We start from the raw sequence: 24,322 nt of genomic DNA on the forward strand, positions 1-24,322 counted from the left end.
GCACCCTAACTATCAGTGATGGTGACTTAAACTGACAGAGTAGGTGACCTATAATGATTGTGTATTTCTTATTATTGTTTTCCTATGAGCATTTCTGTTTGATAAATGACCCCAAAGAAGATTATTGTTGGAAGGCTGAGTCAACCACGGGGCGGTGGTGGATCCCTCCTTTTCGTCAGTTACTTTAATATAATTTATCTGACGGGGGGCTTGGGTGTGACTGTGGTGAGCTCCTAGCCTCACATTCAAAAGGTTCCAGGTCAAATTGCTCTTATGCTTTAATGCAGGTTTAGAAACTATGCCCCCCTTCCTCTTCACCTGTATCGATGATTTAAAGCAGGGGTGGGCAAACTTTTTGATTGGCGGGCCACAATGGGTTCTAAAATTTGACAGAGGGGCCGGACCAAGAGCAGATGGATGTTTCATTTTTTTTTTTTGGTAACCTCACCTCATCTGAGAAAAAAAATACATTTTATTTTAAATGAAAGTGAACAAAAGCATTACAACAAAATATGTCTTTGACACACCACAGTATTTAGAAAATAAAACATTAACAAGGTTTATGCATTTATTTTTTTAAATAATGTGTTGCGTTTGGTATTTATCTTTATTGAGAACAGCGTCTTCAAATAAAAAAGTGTGTATGAATGAAAATATGTGCATGTGAAGCAACATGCCCCTCAGATGTAGTATTAGTAGTAGTCTTGTGATTACTAACATTCTAAAGTCCGTGTGGAAAAAATACAGTTAACACAGTCAGAGTGGCTGTCTGTGCCTTGTGGTATTTGTGCATAAACACTTGGGTGGTCTGTCATGTTTTCATAATTTCACTTTCCTGGGAGGTAAGGAAGTTCTTGGTCACTTTGACTGACTGAGTTTGTCACCAATGCACCAATTCTCAGCTGTGATTAAAGTGAATGTGGTGCAGCACTTTGATGCAGTCAAAGAAAAAAAAAAAGAAACTTGGCCTGAGAGTCATTGCCAAACTAGTGCAGCTAAAGAAACACTTTCTTGTGGATGAGTCAAACATATATACTGCACAGAATACTAAGAGGTAGATCTGTTTGATCGCTCATCCATATTCATCTCTATACAGATGTCTCGATGGCCAATCGCTATCTAGAGCGCACTTCACCAACATTTGAGCAGGAGGCAAGTGCATTCTCTGCAGGGTTTTTATTTTAAGCATTATTTCTTGCACAAACACTTACATACTTCTGAAAGTGGACCTTTCCTGCAAATCAAGCATCACAACGTGGACCATTTTATTGTCTCCAATACATTTGTACATTGTACATTTGAGCATTGCATGAACAATTTCTTCGGTGTTTAACTTAGCACAGTAGTCGACACAAATTTAATGAAACCGTGGTCAGTGGCTAGCTTTTACAGGGCCCAAGGGTACTTTGCTCGAGGCCACCTCAGCCCTTCTTGGGAACCAAACCTGCGGGCCTGCAGTCACAGGTCGCATTCTTAACCACTTGTCTAATTAAAATTCATCATCTCTGAGAAACAGTTACTCTATTGAGGTAATGATGAAGGGGGGTATAATAACTGGACTGCTTACACAATACAGAGGTGATGAACTTTAACAGGCTCTTACTCCTGCAGAGTGTCATAAGACTGGCCACTTTGGTTTTAGGTTACACCCCTCCAGAGATGCTTTTTCTGCCCCAGTGATCACATAAACTTGATGACCAATAATTAGTACAATTTCTCAGCCCCTCATTTTAAACTCGGGCTTACAAGCCACATGTTGTGCTCGCAGAAATGAGTCCTTTCGTGGTTCAAAGAGGTATAGGAATATTTTTTATTAAACTTAAATATTTTTTTTGTATAAAATGTGCATCAGGTCAGTGAGGTGTGCCATTTACAGTCAGCAACAACAAATATCTAGAAAAAATTGCAAGAAAAAAAAATTTGACAATTTCAATGTTGCAAGTGGGTAACTTCACAGTATTGTTTTATGACAAATGAGAGATCAACACAGAATATACTCTTAGATAGAATGTAATTTGTTTCCAACTACAAAAGTAAAATTTACTGTATATGTAAATTGGAGTCCAAATGATAACTCATTGAAACTAGACACATAATTATCTGTAAAAATCAGCAGAATCTTGTGCATTTCAGATTGTCTTAGCACATGTGCGAAATATGGGTAAGAAAGAGACATCCCATATGTTTACACTCGCACCAACCACAAATCAAACAATGGCAACATAACTTCAATAATCATCGCATATTTTGAACTCCCTCTCCCTTTTACATATTGTATTTTGTTTACTCTGGGCTTTTTCACTGGTATAGCACTCAGGATCAAACCCACAACCTCCAGTTTGGGAGACAACAGCTCTACCGCAACATGATCCATGCTGCCAGTAATAGTAATAGTTTCTGCTTGAACTACAATACTTATTAAGCATAATATTACTTTGTGTGAGGTAGTAATGCAATGCAATGACGCATGCACAACAACGGTTCTGCTCTAGTTCTGGAAGTGTCAAGAAAGGTCAGAAACAGGAGACATTTTTTCTTTGTTTTCCTCCTGTCACTCTTGTTTTTAGAATATTACAATGATGACTCAAATGCAGGATAGTTGAGATCATTGGCAATTTCTGGCATGAACAAAATGTGCACCAGCACAGGGTAGCATTGCTGGAGGGACAGGGGGATGGTTTCCTATTGCGTAAAGATGACCCGTTAATCATTAATCATTTGTATGGGGAAACTGAGCCCCCTTTTTGGAGCCGCTTGCTGCCGGACCACTAGGAGAGAAGCATGGTGCACACAGTCTTCCAGTGCACGAGTCATAGAGTTGACATGACTCTCAAAATTACCTCTAAATTGTAAATTAAACAATAAAATTAATCTTTATAATATGCTGACTCTGGTAATTTGCTACAGTCCAAAAAAAAAAAAAAAGTCATTCAAATTCCTAAAACACAGTGAAAACAATCATGTTGGTCACTCTACAGAACACAAACCTCACTCACGATACAAACAAAACACGTGAATAAGTAAAATGCATACAACTACTATGGGAAAACAACCAACAAAAACTATGAGCTCACCTCAAATCTCTTAAGTGCTACTTTCCTAGCCATATAAAGGAGCATCTCAATTGTCTTTTTCCCAATGTTTCCCTAAATCGAGGGACCTCTGACGCATCCCATATGAGCATTCCCGATTGCAGTAGGTGCTGGCATGTAAACTGAGGAGCAATGACCTAGGAAGTTGAAAAAATAGAAATGAGATGTGTGTTAACAATAAATACAGAATTCCTAACTCATATTCCAAATGCATCAACTAAGTTTTGTTGGAATTGAACCGACTGCCGACTCACAGGTGCCTCTGAATCGTTGGAAGTTTCCTTATTCATTTATACGCTGCCATGCTCGTGAATTGGTTTGGTTGCAGGAATATTATAAAAATGAATAAGTTTCTATTTTAAATTGTGGGGGACTCAGGGCATTGCAGCCAAGTGAGGCAGTCACCAACTAAATTCTACAATTTTGAGGGAAAAAAAGAATGCTGAATATTGTCAACCTTCACAGGTCTGATTTGAAAGAGTATGTGCGCAAGTATTTGCATGGAATCAGAAATATGAATGCAGGGATGAATAAAGTTGTTTTCTAGCATTGCAAGAATTATAATTTTCGGATTGTGGAGTTTTCATGAGACATGACAATTGATTCATTTTAATAATATGGCATGCTTTTTAACTTGCGTCATAGATCCAGAAGTTATCGCCAATGATGGGTGCACGGTTCATCGACAGGCTACTTTGAAGCAAAATAAGTTTTTGCATTCACTTTTTAATGAATCCAATAAAATCTATTCAACCAGCATAGCGTGCTATAAAGGAATGCTTAGGAAGCAGTGCAAATTGAGAATTGACCTAAAAGATTTTTTTTGCCATATTATATGATATATTGTCGATGTTAGGCTGTTGTCATGTAGCAGGGTTACATATACGGCCATTGGACAGTCAGCGAGCATATATGGGACAGGTCTGAGCACCTCCCCCCTCCCCCACCAAAAAAACCCCCAAAAAAAACTTCAACATGGAAAGTGAGTATGGAAGGTACAATATGACTCATTGATTAAGCCTCAACGGGAAAATTTGTCTTTAAAAAAAAACCTCGAACCAGTCCAGGGAGAGGCAAAAAAGACAGTCATTGCGCATCTGCAAATATTTACATTAAAGATTAATCTCCTGCGGGTAGATTTTAATGCCACTTTTTTGCCTTAATCAAAAAAGCACCAATGCGCTGAGAAAGCCATTGAAGCTTTGCGCAAGTTTGACTAAACCTGCCGTCATCAAACTTACTGGCAACTACCATCTCCCTTTGCTCCACTCTCATCCTCACCCTTTTCTCCCACCGCCCTTTACGTTTGCTCCCTGTCAGCTCCGATCAACCTCCCTTCTGTTCAGCACAGAGAGGAATTTTACAGCTGCCGTCCACATTACACATACAAAGGCCACAAATATGGGAGCACGTACTGTACTTGTGCAGGTTCCCACTCAAATAAGGACATAGGTAATTGTAATTCACTTATGAGAGCATCGCACACAAAATAAAAGCCCATCACACTCGAAATTCAAGTGAGGGAGTGGTGGGAAACCATAGATAAAATTTAAGTACCCGACAGTGAAGCATAAATTCACTTCCACATTACAGCATTGGAGACCAGATCCTTTCATTCATTGTTAACATGCATCTTTCTTATTTTAGCAACGCGTCAAATAAATGCTGAGAACGTCAGTGTATGATGGAATGAAAGAAATTCATTTTTTGTGCCAAAGGCCTGGCGTCTGACGCTAAATGGAAGACAGACGGACAGGGAAATGGTCCATCTGATAGTCAAAGAGGCAGGCATGCAGACTGGGAGGTGTATGGCAGCTAAAGGGTTAAAAGGTCAGCTCCTTCAAAGCAGCCAACTCAGATCAATATGCCGGCTGTTTATTTATGCTCAGTCCCCTCAAACAACTTTTATTCTTTTACAGTATGGAGCCTGATTTTTGACTCCAAAAGTCCGCTGCTGTGCTTCCTTGCATGTTTGGAATAGAAATGTTTGGAAACGTTCAATTGTCTGTGATGTTTTACATGCAGTACCCCAAATATTTGACCGCTTTTATGCTAGAATTCTATTTTTTCTGAGTGTTTGTATGTTCCTTTTGTGTTTTCTTTGTCATACAGAGTAATATTTGCAGACCCTCCAAACACATGGTAAGTATTAACATTTTATTATCTGTCAACATAAGATTGTCAAATTGAAGAATAACGCTGGATTGAGTTTATAGGTCGAGAACATATTAAGCCGAGGATGGGCAACTGGCGGGCTGTGCCCACAGCCTCTCGATTATGTATTCATTTTTTAATTGTTTTTTTCAAATGATTTTTTTGAGGGGGGGATTTAAACATGTTTCCTCGACTACTGTAGAACCCCCCCCCAAACGCACTAATGGATTCACCTTTTTGCGATACTTTTTCCATTTTATTGAGTTTTTGTTTGTCTTTTCAAGCAGGAGCCAACTGACGTTTTGTTGTTTTTTTTTCATGAAAAACAAATACTGGAGGTTTATCATCGTGTTTTGAAGAATTATTTTGGATTTACAATGTTTTTACTGATCTATTTATTTATTCTCACCTTTTTCCCAATGTATTTCGCTTTTTGCAGGTTAGCACGTATGGTGACCATTTCTAAAATTTTATTTTTGTCATGAATCTGGCTAGGAAATGCTATAAGCCCACCATAGTAGTGCACAATCATTTAAGTATCCCCATATAAGGTCCTGTAAATTTATATTACACCATATGGAAATCGCTTTGTTAAGGCTTCTGCTGTTGTGAAATGCGCTATACGAATAAAGTTGTATTGTATTATATAACGTTGACAGGTACTCAGGTGAGTAATAAACTCCAAAAACGGATTACCGTATGTCTTTTGTAGATTCTGTTCCACTAGCAGCCCGTTAGCTATTGATGTTGTAATTCAAACTCTGCTGAGTTCATCACTTGCTTTGATTGAAAATAATCAAATACAGAAAAAGCAAAACATAAAAATCATAGAAAGGAAATAAATAAATGAAAATAAATGCAAAAGCCTGTATCATAACATCGGGTACATGTCCGCAATCATTTTACAAAACAAACCATCTCATCTAACTTTACAAATATAATAAGGCACAGTTTTGATTGACACTGTCTGAGAGGTACTCATTTTACAATGTAATTATTGTTTTCCAATTTGTACTAATAATTGTATTTTTCATGACACCCGAAAAAGATTCAGCAGGTGCACTTAACGCGGCGACCAGGGAGTGGATATTTGGCCGACTTTCTAAACCGCTGACAACCATTTGAAATATCCCATTCTCACTCATGAAGATCCTGAGCCATACACAATCACATATCCCCTGCTGTGATTCTGCAATCTCGTGGTTTTCTTTGGAGAGGATGAATTGCTCCAGTAATATGAAACAAGCACTCCCAATTCTCTGGCTCCCACACCCTCGAGTACTTCTGTGAACATCCGTGGTGAGTTGAGGCGTGCTGGCAAGTTGCCAATCAGAGCAGCTGCTGAATCTAAGTGAGACGGGAGAATGAGGAACAGGGTCAGAATTTTTATTTCTTAAATAAATCGCAAATGATCCATTACCTTCTGCAGGGCGGACTCTACAGTGCTAATTTTGTGATTTGGGTTCACAAGATTTGGACCACTGAAAGTTTTTCTCAATTGCTGAGACACTAAACCAGAGGTATTCAATTCAAAGTCACAGAGGTCCACGACTAAAGTTTCTTCCAATTAAAAGGTCCGAACCAAAGTCCAACTTCCCTTAATGTCTAGCCTATGTTTACATTTTTAGTTTCAATATTTAATCATTTTCAACAGAGCCAACTTATATACTAAATATTTAGCAATGTTCACATTAAACACCTTTGCCAGTCAAACAAATATAAGGCGTGTATTTCACATTCAAGAAAATGTGGCTCCAGGAACTTAAGTTTGCCACTTCCAGAAAAAAAAAACAGTCAAATATCTCCTGCAGAAATATATCAAGTGCTAAGCATTGAGTTAACATATTTTACCTTTTTTTTCCTCAAATCAAACAGTTAACAGCCTAAAAAAACGGAAAGCCTCATTTTCCAAGTAAAACAGGTCAACATGTTCAGTACAAAATCAATAAAAATGGCTGTCCTCATGAAAAAGTAATTCAAAATGAGCTTTGACACCACCTTTTCTTTTGAATATTTTTTTAACTTCTCTTAATGAGAAAAATTAGTTTGTGACTGCCCTGCCAGTGACTTAAATCTGGGTTGGAACGGAGTCAGGGCCATTGGGATTTGGTGGATTATTTCACACATCTGGCCTTTGTGTTTTCCTTTAAATAATGTTTGTGCAACCGTATTTAAGCACTCCTTCGCAACTTCCCCATCACTGAATGTTTTTTTATGTTTCTCCAAAATCCATGATACTTTTAGTGAACATTCGTTTGCATGCCGCTGGGCTGTAAACGAAAATGTAAATTTCTGTTATACTGCACTATAAGTTCGATGTTTTTGCGTGCGCTCACTTCAAACTTCAGCGGATAACTTTGCAAAAAAGGGTGGTGCTTTGTTTCGTAGTGGCGCTTCGCAATGTTGCGACGGTTTCGGAGCATATGATGCACGCTGGTTTGGAATCGGCTGCAGCCAGAACGAAACTACATTTCTCCGTCCATTCATTTAAAACAACATGCATCGACCTTGCTAACTTTTTAGCAAGGCATACTGTCAGCAGCACTCTCTTCCGGTCTGCTGCGTAATTGGCAGTGGATCGTAAACAAAAGATTTGATTGGCTCAAATCAGTGACGCCTTTTCCGTATTAACTAGAATTGCAGCGCCAACGTTTGCGAATGCGCCCTGAAAAAAATTCATCTTGAGCGGTCATGGGTCCGGTCCGAACCATCGGGTGGTCCGGATCCGGACCGCGGTCCGCCATTTGGTGATGCCTGCACTAAACCCTATTGTCTGAACCAACTCTTTTCTCAAAACCGGAAACATTTTTCACCCATTGCCAACACATTTTCTTTGTTGCATATTGGTGAGCACAGTTGGCAAAAGTCAAACACAACTAAAGCACCGATGGTACGTAGTCGTTCAGGTTGTCATATTCCACTATACTACAACGTATAGACTGTAACACAGTCACTTAAATGTGTTTTAGTACATCACGGTGCCAGTGTACTTTGACATTGGTTAGTCTGTTTCCGGGCCTAGGATTCAATTTTTTTTTTTATTACTTTAATTGTACACATGCTTACTGTGCGAGACCACCAAAAACTTTTTTGGGTGCATTTTCTTTTTCACTAGATGTACAAGTACTAAAAGCACAGGTATTCTTTTTTTGCAATGTGTATTTATCCTAAGGTAAAGAATAAACATTTATTTCTATAGCTTCATATGCTGAGTATTATATTTTATGTTTTTCTACGAAATGTTTATTGATTGATTTTTGTTCAGTTTAGACAAAACTGTAGCAGCTTCAGTATTCAATATGTCTTGGCACTCGAGAAGAACTGTAAATTTATGTTTGCATACCACTGGGAACATCACCATGCAATCCTTGATTCGGAACAGTGGAAATGACATGGAAAAAATATGCATTTGCCCGATAAAATAAGTCTGGATTACAAACTTTAGCAACATTTTACATTTTCAAAAGTAATGCGGTTTTAGGAAATAGATCGTTAACAAATTAATTTAAAAAAAAATTATATGACGTTGTTTGAAGTGATTTAGCAAGATATATAAATGTGTATACATAAAAACAAAAATTGAAAAACTAAATCTGATTCTAATCCAATTTTGTAAATTTGGATTGGTCAATTTAGGGTGGGACCGGCCATCAGGCAAACCCGGTGGGCCGGCATTTTCAGGGGCCAATTAATTACGTAACACTAGAACTACTAGGATTCTAAAAAAAAATATGTCTACCAGAACAATCATTTAGATGGTTTGCATGCTGACAATGAAGTCATCACCTAAAATTACAATTACTCACTGTTTGAGTAGCTCATAAAGGTATTTTGTTCATTCAAATTCTCTTGTGTCTCTTATTGCAAATTACTGTGTGTAATATAAATGAATGAGAAACAGGTGGTGGAGTGCCTTTTGTCCCGTGTGGCTATTGCGCTACTTGCTGGTCAGCTGTTCTCAAATACATTAGTGTGGTGCCAAAGGAAAAGAAATGAGACGCAGGAAAAATGTTGCAAAAATACTTACCTACCCTTCACTTTGAAAGACCAGGAAATAAATTGGAAGTCTGAACACGCCCTTTAGCTCTTTGTTCCATAATGGACTTCGATCAACAACTACCACATTAGCTTATTTGTTTATTGATTTCGACTCTCTGTCCTGTACTGCCCAAAATGTCATGACCATCATATCTAACAGCCTATATTTCACTAAATGAGAAAATATATGTCAGATTATCGAATAAAATGATGGAGAGGTTTCATTCTGGCGAATTCTAGCTTTCATCGGACCCTAGTGCCCCTTACCAGGTATAGTGTCATCCCTGAGCAAATGTAAATCAGTGATGAGATAGAACCTAAGCAATGGCAAAGAAAAATTAAAAAAAAAAAAAAAGCTAGGCAAAACCTTGCTTTTTACTTAGAATTGGTCCCGTTTGTATTATGAGTGTGAATTTGATTTTATGAAACCATGACTATGGATCGTATGAGAAACAATGACTTCTCAGTCACTGAGAAATGTGTATCAACATGTACTTGTATGCTGATAACGTCAAGTGTTTGTGATTTGCTACATTCATCCGTCCTTCATAATGGGAATTTAAAGAGTAAGCTGGTCAAAATGCTATCTTTGTGGTCGTCTGCCGTGTTCTGATGGATGGATTGTGCAAGTCAAGTGAATACCCAAAGTTGTGCCCAACAAGTATAGTGAATGTAGAAGCAGTTTGAGACTCACACGTACTACTACCATTTGATACAGATGTGTTATTGTCATTTTCTATTCTAAAGACGACTATTTAAGACTGTCACGTGATAACAGTGGGAGTCAGAAGGGTCCGCAAGGATAACTGGAGGGAGAGAGAGAGAGACAGAAAGAGAGAGCGAGGAGAGAGTGGGGGTTAGTAGAACAGTGGAACAAAGTGGCACAAGAAAGGGACTCTACACTGCATATGAAAGTAGCTAATGGTTCATTCATCACTGCAGGTCAGTCTTTTACAACCCTAATTGGGTGCAAGCATTAATTTACGTGACTGGGAAAAGGAGCGTCACCTGGAGATACGGACCTGCGCTGAGAGGATGGGTCCGTTCTGGACGGTCTTATTTTTCCATTTGGCTTGCAGTCGCGCATTAACTCAAGTAAGTCGCTTGTGTGACCCCGGCATCGGTTAGAATGCCTGCAGAAGCACGAGTTTATAAAGTTGTCACCGTACACAAATGACAGCGCGTCGTTTTAGGATTAAAGTGCTGCATGCTTTATTTCCACGTCTACAGATTCGATATGTAGTAATGCTTCTTTCCAGGGCATTCGTTCAAATGATGGTGCTGCAAGTGTTGAATCTACCGGCTCATCAGCTCTGCTTCGTTCTCTTGGTTTACCTCAGCACACAGGTATGAATAACGTTTTGACTGACATTTTGTTGAAACAGACTGTATATATTTTATTTTTACGCATCGTTCCCTTTTCAGACGTGCAGAATCTGATTGCGCTCACACACGTAGTACCTCTCTTCGCCGCTGTGGGGCATCGCACACGGCTATTTTACATCATTAGAGCGAGAAACTGCCGCAGATTGCTTCCTTCATATCGTGATTGATGTAGGCAGGCGTACAGGCAAACAATCATATAGTCGCCATTAAATAGTTAGGTTCGTTTTTGAGAATAGCTGTTGCAAAACGTTTGTGCCAAGGTGGTTTGGTGATTTGAGCAACTGGTTATTGAGGACATTCATCTGTTTTTTGTTTTCATAGTGCAAATTGATGTGGTTTGCTGCATCAGCAACTGTTTTGGCCACACAGCCATGCAGATTATTAGTTTGTTTTTCTTCCAGTTGGCATGATAAACAGACACTGAGACAAATAAAACCTCCAGAACTCAACTCATTGCATGTGGAAATGAGCTCTAAATATTGGTGTTACACTGCCTTGCACGAGCGATCGTTTGACCATGGATAATGTGTTTAATATGCTTCGAAGGTTCCTTAAGGAGCTCACATGTCCAGTGTGTTGTCAAAATTAAGCCAAGGTACTCACTGGTGAGACCTCATATCAGTGGGCCTACTAATGGCACTTAGGAGCCACTAAACCAACAAACTAACCACTGCAGGATCTCGTCACGTTCCATCAGACAAGATATGTGTGTGCTTGTGTGCTCAGTTCCCGTGGACTCTTTGTTTGTATACTGTCAGACATGGGTCGCTGCAGATGGTTTTTGAGTTAAGGGGTGTGGGGGACAAACAGGAGTGGACTTAGTTTGTGTGTGTGTTGGGGGAAGGTGTATCAAGATAGGCAAAACGCAAAATGTTTCTTGCTAAGTGCCTTCATGTCTGCAAAGTAGACTCTTCAGACTTGAAGGATTTGAGGGCTCCGTTTGGGGTTGTTTTAAGATCACACAAATAAATCACTTTAAGGCCTGAAGATGAGCACCACAATATGACCACCCGTGTTAAAAAAATGCACTCGTAAAGTAGATTGTTTGAAATTAATTATTAATTAATAAGCATGAATCATGTTGAGGAGATGTGCTTCATGTCAGCATCAATATGCATCACAGCTTCAAACCACAATGACTTCATACCGATGACACACTGTCTGCCACTGTGTATTTTTTAATCTCCGTGCTATCTTTACTCAATATTTGGACTTCTTAAAATAGTTCATAATATGTGATAACTGAGACTGGCTTTTATTGACCGCAAGTTCAAGGTTGGTACGATTCTTATGTTGGCTAGGAGATAATTCTACGGTGTATCACTTTCCTTTGGCATGACAGTTACATTACCCTGTACAAGAGTAGCAGTATACCAAAGTCAACAGTGAAATTGAATATGTTTGCTTGCTGGTGACTCGCAGACAGTTCAGTAAGTAAATTAACTTCAAGGACCAGGCACCCACTTTTACCATTAACACCCAAGAATCATCAAGAAACCAGAATTAAGTTACAGAATGCTTAATTGCCGGACAGCATGGAGCTAAGAAAATTTGGAGAGGAATTTAATCATGTCTACATTTGGAAAAGCAATAGTGTTGTGGCCTAAAAGGTTAACTCCACTTTTGGCTCAATTACCATGGGCCATTAGAGATGTTGCTGGCCCAAGAGATCATGTCTGTGACCATCTGCCTTCATGACCTGCAGTTACTTGACCTCAGCAAGAGTTTAAAAAAAAAGTACTAAAACACTAGGTCAAACATGATTCACTCACCGCTAAAGTGGCTGAATAAAAACTTGTCTCAAGCCCTTTTTTTCCCCTTATTTTTTGTAACTATACAGCAGAATTAGACGAGCCATAACAAGGAGAATTTGTGTAGCAATAGTAAAGTAAGACCACAACATCATGAGAATATTTTTATTTAAACAGCTGAAAACGAAGCATAAACAGAATGCAGTGATGTTTGTGGAATAAAAACAGTTACTAAAAATGGACATTAGACTGTTTATGACCATATAAGGTCAAAGATAAAATATGACAGAGAAGCATTAAACAAACAACCACCTGGAGCAGCTCACGGTCTCGGATGACTCACACAAATATAGCAAAAACAGAGGAGAACCTCTGCTCACTAGTCCATTAACTATCTGAAGTCGTCAAGTACATCGGGTCATTATTGGGCAGATGGCATTTGCTGTCAATGTTTGGACACACACCTGGGCCCAATGTTAGCATGTGAAAAAGCGTGGTATTCAAGTAAAACGGTAGTTGCAGTACTTTTTGTAATCTATGTCTAATGCTTTACGTCCATGAACACCAAATTCAAATAGCTTGTTTTCACGCAGTTCAATTCATATCTTTTTTCATTCTCTAATCCTGACCAGAATATGAGATTGTATCTCCGTACGAGGTCAACCACCAAGGTGTGTACATCTCCCACGAGATTGCCCACCACCAGCGCAGACGACGCAGATCCCCGTCTCCGGATGCATCCACTTCTAACGCTAATAGCAGCAGTGAAACAGCTCACTTCCGGGTGAGCGGCTTGGGGCAGGACTTCCACATGGAGCTGCGGGAGGCTTCAGAGACCCTGATTGCACCTGGCTTCGCCATCCAGGTCCTGGGAAACAACGGCACCAAGAGCCTGAGGGCTTACCAGCAGGACCACCTCTGCTTTTACCAGGGGTCACTGAGGCTAAAGGTCAACTCGTCAGTGGCGCTGTCCACATGCATGGGGATGGTGAGTCTGAACATGCCTGGAGTCAGATTACGCAAGGGTTTGAATGAGTAGGTAGGAGTTGATAAATCAGGGCTGTGTGTGTGTGCGTGGGTGTGCGTGAGCGGGTGTGTGTTTTCAAAAAGAAAATGTGCAGCATTTGCCATCATTTAAACTAATGTAGCAAGATAGTGATAATAATTTCTACGAGCCATGTTTGTTCAGTTTGTCTACAGGGACCACTGATTGTCTAAATATTGTGTTAAACTTAGCATTAAACCACTAAGAAATTAAATAAAAAGAAGGGGAATGATCCTTTGAGAGTTTCAAAACATTTATAAAAGTGCTCGATTCCTACAAAGACAATAAATAATAAACGTACAATATTTGAGTTTTTCAAAGCAAGAAAAATTCCAAAAGATATACTGATCTGATGGTAAACCTAAAGGCCTCAACACACCAATCCGAAGTCGACCGTCGTGACCAACTGTCGCGTCGGCCTAGAGATCGACACGTCGGACCAAAAACTGGCCGACCAACACACCGCAAAAGCAGACGACGACGCCAACTACTCCGGAACTTTTTCGCACGCGTGAGAAGTAGTACCCCTTCATGCTATCAGTGCCGATAGTGACTGCGTAGCCTTTCATCGTGAAAAAACGGCGATCTTTCGTGAGCTCTTCTGTCCAGCCAGCCATTATGTCCTTAGATGAAAAGTGAAAATGAGCAGAATTCATTTAGTTCTTGAGAAATAGCTTCAATTTTCATAGTTTTTCCACTTTCGTCACTTCCCGTTATTCTGCAGTGCACTTATTCTCAAAATGACACCCAATCACAGGGATTATTTTTCCGACAGCCCGACCCGATTCTACATGTTAAATCGGCTGAACACGCCCCCCAGAACCGCCAACAACTTCTCCAGCTTACGACGCGGCGCACTACATCGACTTTCCGACGGTGCGACGTTCGATTGGTGTATTGAAGCTTTAACGTGCTGAAGCTCGGATGCAATTACTAAAAGGAAACAAGAAATTGTGTTTTGCCTGGAAAGGAAATAAAAATACATACAGGATGAAAGAAAAGCCTATTTATGCGTGCAAAAATGCCTGTTGATGTTAGACAAGTGTGTGTGTGTGTGTCTGTGTCTGTTCAGATGCATTGCAACATTGACAAATCTGAGCTTCTGTACCCACTGTTTTGTTCTGTGAGGACGGTTGGCAGCATTTCATTTCATTTCCTGGTGGTCCTATTTGCTGCATAAAAATAAAGAGGGAATGACAATAATTGAGCTTAAGTGTAGCTCAGCGGCACCACTATAAGACCACAAGTTGCAGTCCTCTTAGCAGTCAGAAGAACAAAGGACCACATTAATAGGTACACATTTAATCCGCTCAGCGTTGAACTGACATTCACAGTAGGCAAATCAATTCCACATTGTTTTTTTTTCCAAGTTCAAGTACAAAGCAGAAGACATGTCATTCCAATTATTTCAAGGCTGTATGAGCAAGTCAGAACAGGACATAATGTTTCTTGTTCTTGATTTATTTTCAATGAATTTCAATCGATTCCATACTGGTATTTGGTAGTTTGGATTGTTTGTCTGAGAATTTGTCTCTTCAACCACAAAGAAAGGCACCCATGGGATCTTTCTATTTGTGTGGTAGCATTACTGAACATAGTAATACATGTGTAAAAGTGGATTTCATGCGAGGGCTGATGCCGTTTGGTACTTAATAATCAAGAATGTCAATGTGGCATATATATCTATCTATATATATATATATATATATATATATATATATATATATATATATATATATATATAATTTTTTAATATATATCTATAAATCTATATATGTATATATCTATATATATATCTATATCTATCTATCTATCTATATATATATATATATATATATATATATATATATATGTATATATATATATATATATCTATATATATCTATCTATAGATATATATATATATATATATATATTTATATTTATATTTATATATAAAGATATATATATATATTGTATTTTATTATATTTTATTATATATTATTTTTTACTCATTTGAAAAGCCAAAAATTAAAATGTGAAATGTATGCAGTTCTTCCATCCATTTTTATAATACAGCCTGCTCCAAAAGTATTTATACTTAAATAGAGATAACTGTGTTAAAGTGAACCTAAAAATACGAATTTAAACACAGGTTTTTGTTCGCCCGGGTATTGTTTGCACAGGCTCACTGATAGAGAACGAAGGTGACTTGAGAGAATAAAGGGACACTAAAACATGTGCAATAGCTCATTGTTATTCCCAGGAGACATTTTGAATAGCGGAAACACGTTTTCAAAAGGTGTTACTTTGTTAAGTCAATGTATACATTGTATTGCGCCCACATAGAATTTGGCAAAGCTAAGAGTAAAGTGTTCGACCATAAAAATTCTCACAGTTAAAAGTGAATGATGGTTGAAATAAAAGAGCAAAGCAGATGAAATGGTCTCATGCCAGTGGTGTGAAACTATGCAGCAACTGACATGTGGAAACGGGGTCTATAACGTGATTATTTTATGTGTCGACCTAATAATACATTAATCTTTCTTTCTTTTATGAGGGTGTTTTTCCCCTAAAATGATTCTTCAAAGACGAGCAGGGAGAGGCAGGAAAAAAAAATGCAACTGTGGTAGGTTCAATGTACAATCTTCCCATAATATTCGCCTTGTCCTGAATATCACGTGATCAAGTGTTCCACACATGGTTGCCTTCATTTCACTCTGAACTGCTGACGTGAGACTTTAAAAGTTCATGTCTTTCTGCGGTTCTTGTTTTTTATCTAAATCACTTTGGTCTTTGGTGTTATTTAATGATGAGAGTCTAGGGTATTGTTTGACAAGTCTGTATTTCAACAGAGAAAGAATCATGCAGCTCCGACTATGAAACCAATAATTGAACATGGCAGATTATATGCATGACCGCCGAATAACTTTACACAATGACAAGTTTTTTTTCCAAATGCACCCCTCGATACATCCGCAATTTGTCACCCTTGCGGTATGAGAGGTAATTTAGAAGATGCTATTTGTCTTCCTAAGCCGTACTAATCACAAATAATATTTTTCTTGCAATGGCATCCCTTATCTTTTTCTCAAAACGTACATAAAAGTCACAGAAATAACAGCCAAGTCTGATTTCTATGGCATAACACTATTTTCTGCCAAGTGGAAAAGGCTAAATGTCATCCCCTAATCACCTGGAGGTGCTTGTGCTTTCCTCTTGTAAAAGGCACATTTCTTGCTTTAGGGCTTGTCGTGGTCGTAATGACAGAATGGTACGCCTTCATCCAACCTCTGGGATTTCCAAGATTTAGAGTGAGTGATCCTTCATAGATGTGATGCAGCTTTGAACAGTGCAGAACTAGTTGCTGCAGTCACTAAACATGTATCGTCAATCAAGTGTTCTTAAGGGATGCCTTTTAAGTCAGTTGGAAAATGTGTGCCTCGGTTTCAGTATGTTCAAAATGTCTTTTCTATAGTGAGCCACCACATGTCTGAGGTATGCTTTGCACTGACATCATGAGTCCTATAGCTTCATTGAGCCACTTGCATTCACAAGTACTATTAAAATAAATGATCTACATAACTTTGCTGGATTAGCATTTCTTGAGGAAGGCATGAGTGCCACTTCTACCGCAGCGGACCTTTGCATTTTTTACCTAAATTATTATGATTATTGTTTGGTAACAAAATGTACCAATGACTGCAGTATTTCTCCGAACAAATCAGAGTTCAAAAGCCTTTTTGGGCTTTATGCCAGGAGGAAAGGGGACTCCACACATGGTCAGGTGCACCTTGAAATGCACTGAAGTTAGTTCCGTTTTCAGTGACACACCCACCCCTTCCTGTTGCTGCTTGTCTGGGTGTGCCTGACTCCATAGAGGCCAGCTGTTTGCGCCGTTCCAAGTAGTGTTTCGGGCATTTTATGACTGCTATTTGCACCTCGTGGAGTACAGTGTGTAATCTGATGACTTTGCTATTTAGGCTACTCAATGGAGTGACCTAATCTCTTAATATAGGGATGTGATAGTAGTGTTGTCGCTCGAAGCCCCAATTAAGTTGGGAAGTTGTATATAACATACATTAAAACTGAGTACAATGATTTGCAAATTAATTTCAACCTATAAATGACCACACTACAAAGACAACATTTTGAATGTTTAAACTGATCAACTTTATTGATTTTTTTTGTTGCTTGGAGTGTGAATATTTTTTTTTGTGGTACTTGCAATCAAAGGCTGTCATACAATACAATGCATTACAACACAACTTTCTTTATATACCGCATTTCACAACAGCTGGAGATGTAACAAAGCACTTTCCATATGGTGTAATATAAATTAGCAGGAAATTAGAAGACAAATTAAATCACATAAACAATAGAACCCAAAAGAACAGCAGAACACCGACAGTCTCATGGTGAGTTGAAACCTACAGAACGAAAATGTCTCTTCAAATAAGTTTTAAAAGTGGAAAGAGAGGTGGCTTGCCTAACATTCAATGGGAGGTCATTCCATCGGGAAGGCCCGGCAACAGAAAAGGCACGACCCCCCCCCCTTAGGCTGCGCTTAGTCATCTGCGCCTCTATATGCCATGAATTAATAGGTCTGCAGTCAAAAATGTTTAGATTTGTGAGTGCTGGTGGAGTGGTGAGATAATTCCCAAAAGTAGCGTCAAATTGGCGAAGTTGATACACCATTAATGTGTTTCTTTTGTCATTTTACAGGACCAGAAAGATGAGTCCTAGGTTCTAAAAGCATGGTATTATCTGTTCAGAAAAATATGTGTTTGTCTGTTATCATTTGTCCATGAAACACTGCTTATTGTGCGCTGGAAAATGATTACTCTTTGAGGTCAAAATAACTGTAGACAAGTCACTATTCTATCGGCACACGGTACCATAAGTATACTTTTCAGTTGATGGTCCTTTTCTTGTTCCGTATTGAGATTTATGCGGAATGGCCAACAATCCATTTAGGACTAATGACATATACACGTACAGTATGTCAATGTTAATATCATGTATTGTAAACTGTCAGCGTGAAACCCGACACAACTGTGCTGGTCTGTATTATTAGATCATTATTTTTATGCAGCCACAGCCAGACGCTGAGTCAGTAAATACTCATTTAATGAGAAGAGTCAATGTCCAAATATACAGTAGCTATGCGCTGGCATAACTGGTGGGTGACACCCACAAACACTTGCCGTATGTATCCACACATAGTAACATGCATACTACACATACTAAAGTTTCTGCTGACCTGCAACATGTAGACATAAACTATACATATACATCGTAGGCCAGTTGACAATCTCCCTTGCTGCTTCTATGGAAGGTTGTCAGTGGAAAAAAAAAAGAAATCCACTCTTCACCCACATTTTGCAGTGATAAAAGGCACTTGCAACCCAGTATATAGCCTCTTCTTCATCTTAATTTACACAAAATCAAACATGATAAAGCATATTTATTGACATCATCATTTTGACTTTAAACTGTGCATCAGTCAGGCGCTATTTGAAGTAAGCTATTTCCAAAACACATTGATATGAACCACCTATCCTCACATATTTTTCTTTTTTTATCTGACAGCCTTATATAGATTAGGAGATAAGGTCTAACCCTGAGCAGCAAAACAGATGTTGAACATGAAGAAACACAGCCAGTAATTGAGGTACGCCAAGTTCAATCTTGACTAATTGCCAACAGGGACAGATAGAAAGGTTAGAGGAGAAAGAGAAGGTTGGTATATCCGTGTGGAATTCAACTGCAACCCTTGAGGCTACTTTCCATGTCTCGTTGGACTTGTTGGACAATATAACTTGAAAGTGACTCGCGTGTCATTTTTTATTTATTTTCTCATATGAACTTATGCTTGGAAAAAAAGACGTAAAAACCAAGCGTGTGTTGAGGTAAACCTTTTACCGAATTTTTAATGTCCATGTTGCAATATAGAAAATCTAAATGCAAGTTGCCTTTTGATTACAATATGATTTCATTGCAGTTGCACACCAGGGATGGGCAATCGATGGCCTGCGACTGTATGTCGCCCATACTCCTAGAGTAGCCCCTTGATAAATGAAAAAAAAAAAGTTTGATTTTAAACAAACTCTGTTTCTTTGGCAAGAGCCCACCCCTCTTAGAATAACTGGACTTTGTATCTTGTCTCCAGTCAGGTTTGATTCGCACTCACGATGCAGACTTCTTCTTGAGGCCGGTGCCCCGCCACATTGCTCAGAGAGAGAACTTCTCAGCACCTTCCCATCACCAGCCACACATCCTCTACAAGAGTGACAAGGAGAGAGGTCATCATTCTCGAGTGTTTCAGAAGAGATCACCAGATTCAGTTTCTCACCATTCAAACAGGAGTTATTCCACTAAACGGCAAACCAAATTAAAGACTAATGAAGAGGACCAGGGACGGAAGCAAAGTGATCATCCCAGCAACAGAAACAGACATGAGGACCAGCAGAAGCATCACAGTAGAGAAAATGACCACAGCAACAATGGGCAAGACGATGACTACACGTACAAAGAGGAGCAGAGGCAACACTTCTGCGGAAGACGGAAGAAATGTATGTAAGGGAAACTTCTCATTCTATTGTGTGACAAAGTCATGAAAATAATGACTCTGTTAATGATATCAGGAACATGCAGAAACACAAAAACACAGAGTTGAAGGAACCGTGAAAAAGTTCTTAGACTTCCACCCATTCATTTTCTATACTGCTTTTTCTCTCTTGGTTTGCGGGTGCGTTAGCACTAGCTGCCATTGGTTGAAACATGAGGTGTTGCTAGTCAACCAAAGGGCACAGATAGGCAAACAAATTTATGTCTCCAATAAATCTCACATGTACATTTTGGAATGTGAGAATAAACCCACAAGAAGATTCAAACAAAAAAAAATGGAACATTGAAACTCAGAACTGTGAGGCAGATGTGTTAACGATTACTTCACAGCACTGATGATGATATACAGTTATGGAACGTTTCCATTAGCTTCGAACAGCACCATTACACAGCACATCACTGTGCTTATGCGTAAAATATATTATGGTCAAGAACATTTTTGGGTTGACTTCCCCTTTAAGAAAACGTTGATTGGTTAATGCCATTTCTTCTTCAAAAGTGCACGTATTATCCTACATTGCTCGAGTTAATTTGTCTTACATGTGATGACAGCACTTTGTACGACGTACTGAATGTCAGTTTATACTTTGGTTGACATGACCTATGAAAGGTTATGGGAAATAGTATATGTAGTTGAATCTTCACTTTACACCATGATAAATGTTTAGGCTCGACTAATAACTTGAAGATCATTTAACATTAGTTGTGTCATAAAGGTCTGAACTGGTACCACCACAGTTAACCTGCAGAGCTCCAGCTGTCTGTCCCTGGTGAAAACACGCAGTGTGTTTTCATTCCCTGATGATGACATCAGTGAACACCTGTGCTGTGTTTTAGTCACAAACCCACATTGGCTGATCACCTAATTTCCATCTACATAAGCAAATACTCAAGACAGAAAGTGTAAGATGATCAAAATAATAACTCAAGATATAAGGAGATATAATGCGATTGTTTGAAGGTACTGCATAACTTTAATTATATACCCGATGAAATGGTATCATTGTATGTGATGAGAAACATGAAATGAGACGGTGGCTTCCAGATTAAGGGCCCTATTTTTGTAGCGAGGCTCCCATGCGCTTGGTGTAAAAATGGGCGCATCTTAATATTCCTGCGGGGGCAAGTCTAGGTTACCTTGTTTGAGAATTTTGCAGAATGCGTTGCACCTAGTTTAATTTAGAATGTTTATGAATTTGCTACACTTCGATAGGACTTCCATCATATTCAAATACATGTCCTCGGCGCATCTGCCAATTTGGTGACCAAACGTAGCCAAGATTTTTGAAAAGTGCCCATCTACAAATGGAGACCCTCTTGCAGTTCCTTTTAAATATACTTTGCGTGCACCGATCTCCTGCATCTAATACGCTATGTAGACTCTGTCTCGATGCTGAATTCAAGAGAATGGGGTTAACCTTTGACTGAACGGGAGTAGGCCACGTTCCATCCCACAACAGTGCACAATCGTGCAAATACCCCCTTCTAACTGCACCTTTATAAGAAAATATCTAAAAAAAAAAAAAAAAAAACGAAAATGCCACCCATGTGTACAGTTAGACTGCGATTTGTGCTACACTTGTGCTGGGCAAGAAAACAGGCTCGTGAATGTTTAAACCTCTGTCCTTTGTCACACCTGTAGATCCAATCAAATAACAAACACCACAGGTTTAATCTTTATTTTACCAAATGATAACCGGACGTAGCAGTATTGAAGTTCCGGTAATGATTTTGTTGTATTGTCTCAATATTTGTTTTTATTATCCCCCAGACATGCCGAAACCTCCGAAAGAGCATCTCTCCCTGCTTCCAGATGAGTATAAGCTTGTTCCCAGGAACAAGAGGGCGATTATCGTGGATCGTAAGAACCAAAATAATCAAAAGCTCAATGTTGAGACGTTGGTGGTGGTAGACAGAAAGATGATGGACAACCATGGCCACGAGAACATTACTACATATGTTCTCACTGTGCTCAATATGGTGAGAAGATACTTTGTTATACAGTTGTCACACACAGATTCAATAGTAATATATATATATATATATATATAGTGTTTGCTTTATTGATTGGGGCAAGTTGACACTTTCAAACCTTGCTTTGTCTTTAATTTGAGGTGAAGTGACTGCCATTCTCATTTATCAGAGCGAATCCATCTGAAAACATGACACTGATATTAAGATGACCTCATCGCTGTGCAGCTCCATGTCTCCCTGTCACTCTCAACTGATCTGAAAGAAAATTCTGTCACGCTCATTTCATTTCTTAATGACAGACTGACAAATCCAAAGATAATCCATCTATTTTGAAAACATGGTTCCCATGTCCAAACGCCGAAACAAGTCAATCCATGTCACAGAAATGCAGTATGGAATTTCTCACACTCACACACACACACACACACAAAACTGACCTTGACCACACCAGCTCCCACGGGTATCTAAAAATCCGACAATTATAAATAAAAATCAAAGTAAATACAGTGAGCTACTCCACCATAATAATATCCTGTAATGTTGACATGGTTTCGTAATCATCTTGAAAATATGTGTTTTAGACTCATAACATGTATAACTATTATGTGAAAATGAAAACAAAGTGATTTCGTCTAGCAGTTTTGGAATTTGACAATCTGTTATGTGTTTCGGGAGATCTCAACTTTAACTAAGTGGTTTTGATTGTCTCTTTGACCTCAGAGTTTTCACTTAAATTTGGTAACAAAACACAGGCCTGAGTCAAGACATGTGTCAGTTCAGGAAAAAAAGCTCCAACATCAGAATATAAAGAAAGAATGTGAATTTCAAGATTAGATAAATGCAGAATGACAAGTACCTGTTGTATTTACCCAACCTGATTAAACGACATGGCTGAGTGAGGGCCCGAGATCAAGAGACTATTCATGGTTTAACATTAACGTCATAACATTAGAAACACCTGCACAGGCTAATGCTTAAGAAGTCACATTTTTAGTTGATGTAGAGCAGGGGTCTCAAACTAAATTTACCTGGGGGCCACTAGAGGCAGACTCTGGGTGAGGCTGGGCCGCATGAGGTTTTCCCCAAGAAAAAAAAAAAAAAAAATCTAATCTTCTCAAATGTCTTTATTTTTATTTTTTAACACAAAATAAGATTTAAAAATAAATAAGGAATTAATAAGAAAATAAATAAGGAATTAATAAGAAAATTAATCAGTAATAAATAATAATAATAATGAGTCAAATGTCTGTATTAACAGTTCTTTAATCTTCTTCTGAACATGAATTGTCCTGAACATGAGTGGAACATTCATCAATCAAACCCCTACTAAAACATCGAAAAAAAATTACAATCCTACCCTCGTTTTAAAGCTGAAGATGTGCCCAACAATTATCCGCGGTTCAATTTTATCCACTGTGACCAGGTAATCCTACATTTTATAATTAGTCCCGTCTGTGCTAGTGCTGATGCAAAGCTCCGTCAGACTGCACATCGTGTTCGCGCATGGGTCTCCTGTCAATCAAATCAAAATCTTGTCAAATAGCAGAGATCCTAAGCATAAACCATAGTTCTGGGATGAGTAGGCCTACTTCTGTAGTTATAAAGCTTTAATTACACTGTAATTAATTACACTGTAATTAAAGCTTTATAACTACTAGTCATATCAAATTCGCGGGCCGAACGAACATAAAACTTTCATAATAAGGCGGGGGCTGCAAACTATCATCCCGCGGGCCGCAAATGGCCCGCGGGCCGCGAGTTTGAGACCCCCTGATGTAGAGGGTATCTTTTTCTATGTTTTGACTGCCTTTTGATTTAATGAATGATTGTACTTTTTCAGTCAAGTACGCAAGTCTGACATTTCATAAGTCACTACTTAATATATCTTATGTCGGTGTGTCCAGGTGTCTAGCCTCTTCAAGGATGGTACCATAGGAGGGAGCATCAATATCGTTATAGTGGGACTTGTGCTTCTTGATGAAGAGCAGGTGAGAATATGTGGAAGGTACAGAACATGTTTACCTTTTTGACCTTCTGTAGATGGACACAAACATAACAAAGACCCGTTGTGTATAACATAGCGTATAACAAAGGTACCTCTATTTTGTTATATTGTTTTCATGTTTATAAATGGACAGCCACCAAAAGATCTGTCAGAGAATGTGTTTGCTTGCACCTTGATCAAATCCACCAAAATCGTGTTAAGACCATTTGCGCCACAACTTAGACCAGCTTTAAACTGGTCTAAATTCCAGTCTACATTCTGTCACCAA

General features: G+C 38.8%; 1 protein-coding gene across 1 annotated transcript in view; it reads left to right on the top strand.

Annotated features, from left to right (window-relative positions):
• Positions 1–10,251: 10,251 nt before the first annotated feature.
• The window catches only part of adamts16 (ADAM metallopeptidase with thrombospondin type 1 motif, 16), a 37,226-nt gene continuing 23,155 nt past the window's right edge, over positions 10,252–24,322 (top strand). Inside the window, exons 1-6 of the mRNA XM_088306805.1 lie at positions 10,252–10,379; positions 10,544–10,631; positions 13,054–13,409; positions 19,618–20,020; positions 21,847–22,055; positions 23,954–24,037. Coding sequence (XP_088162931.1) covers positions 10,320–10,379; positions 10,544–10,631; positions 13,054–13,409; positions 19,618–20,020; positions 21,847–22,055; positions 23,954–24,037 — 1,200 coding nt within the window. The 5' untranslated portion in view covers positions 10,252–10,319. The remainder of the gene's footprint in view (positions 10,380–10,543; positions 10,632–13,053; positions 13,410–19,617; positions 20,021–21,846; positions 22,056–23,953; positions 24,038–24,322) is intronic.

Source organism: Idiotropiscis lumnitzeri, chromosome 10 (genome assembly GCF_059441095.1).
Source record: "Idiotropiscis lumnitzeri isolate Australia: NSW breed Sydney's pygmy pipehorse chromosome 10, RoL_Ilum_1.0, whole genome shotgun sequence".
NCBI classification, from domain to species: domain Eukaryota; kingdom Metazoa; phylum Chordata; class Actinopteri; order Syngnathiformes; family Syngnathidae; genus Idiotropiscis; species Idiotropiscis lumnitzeri.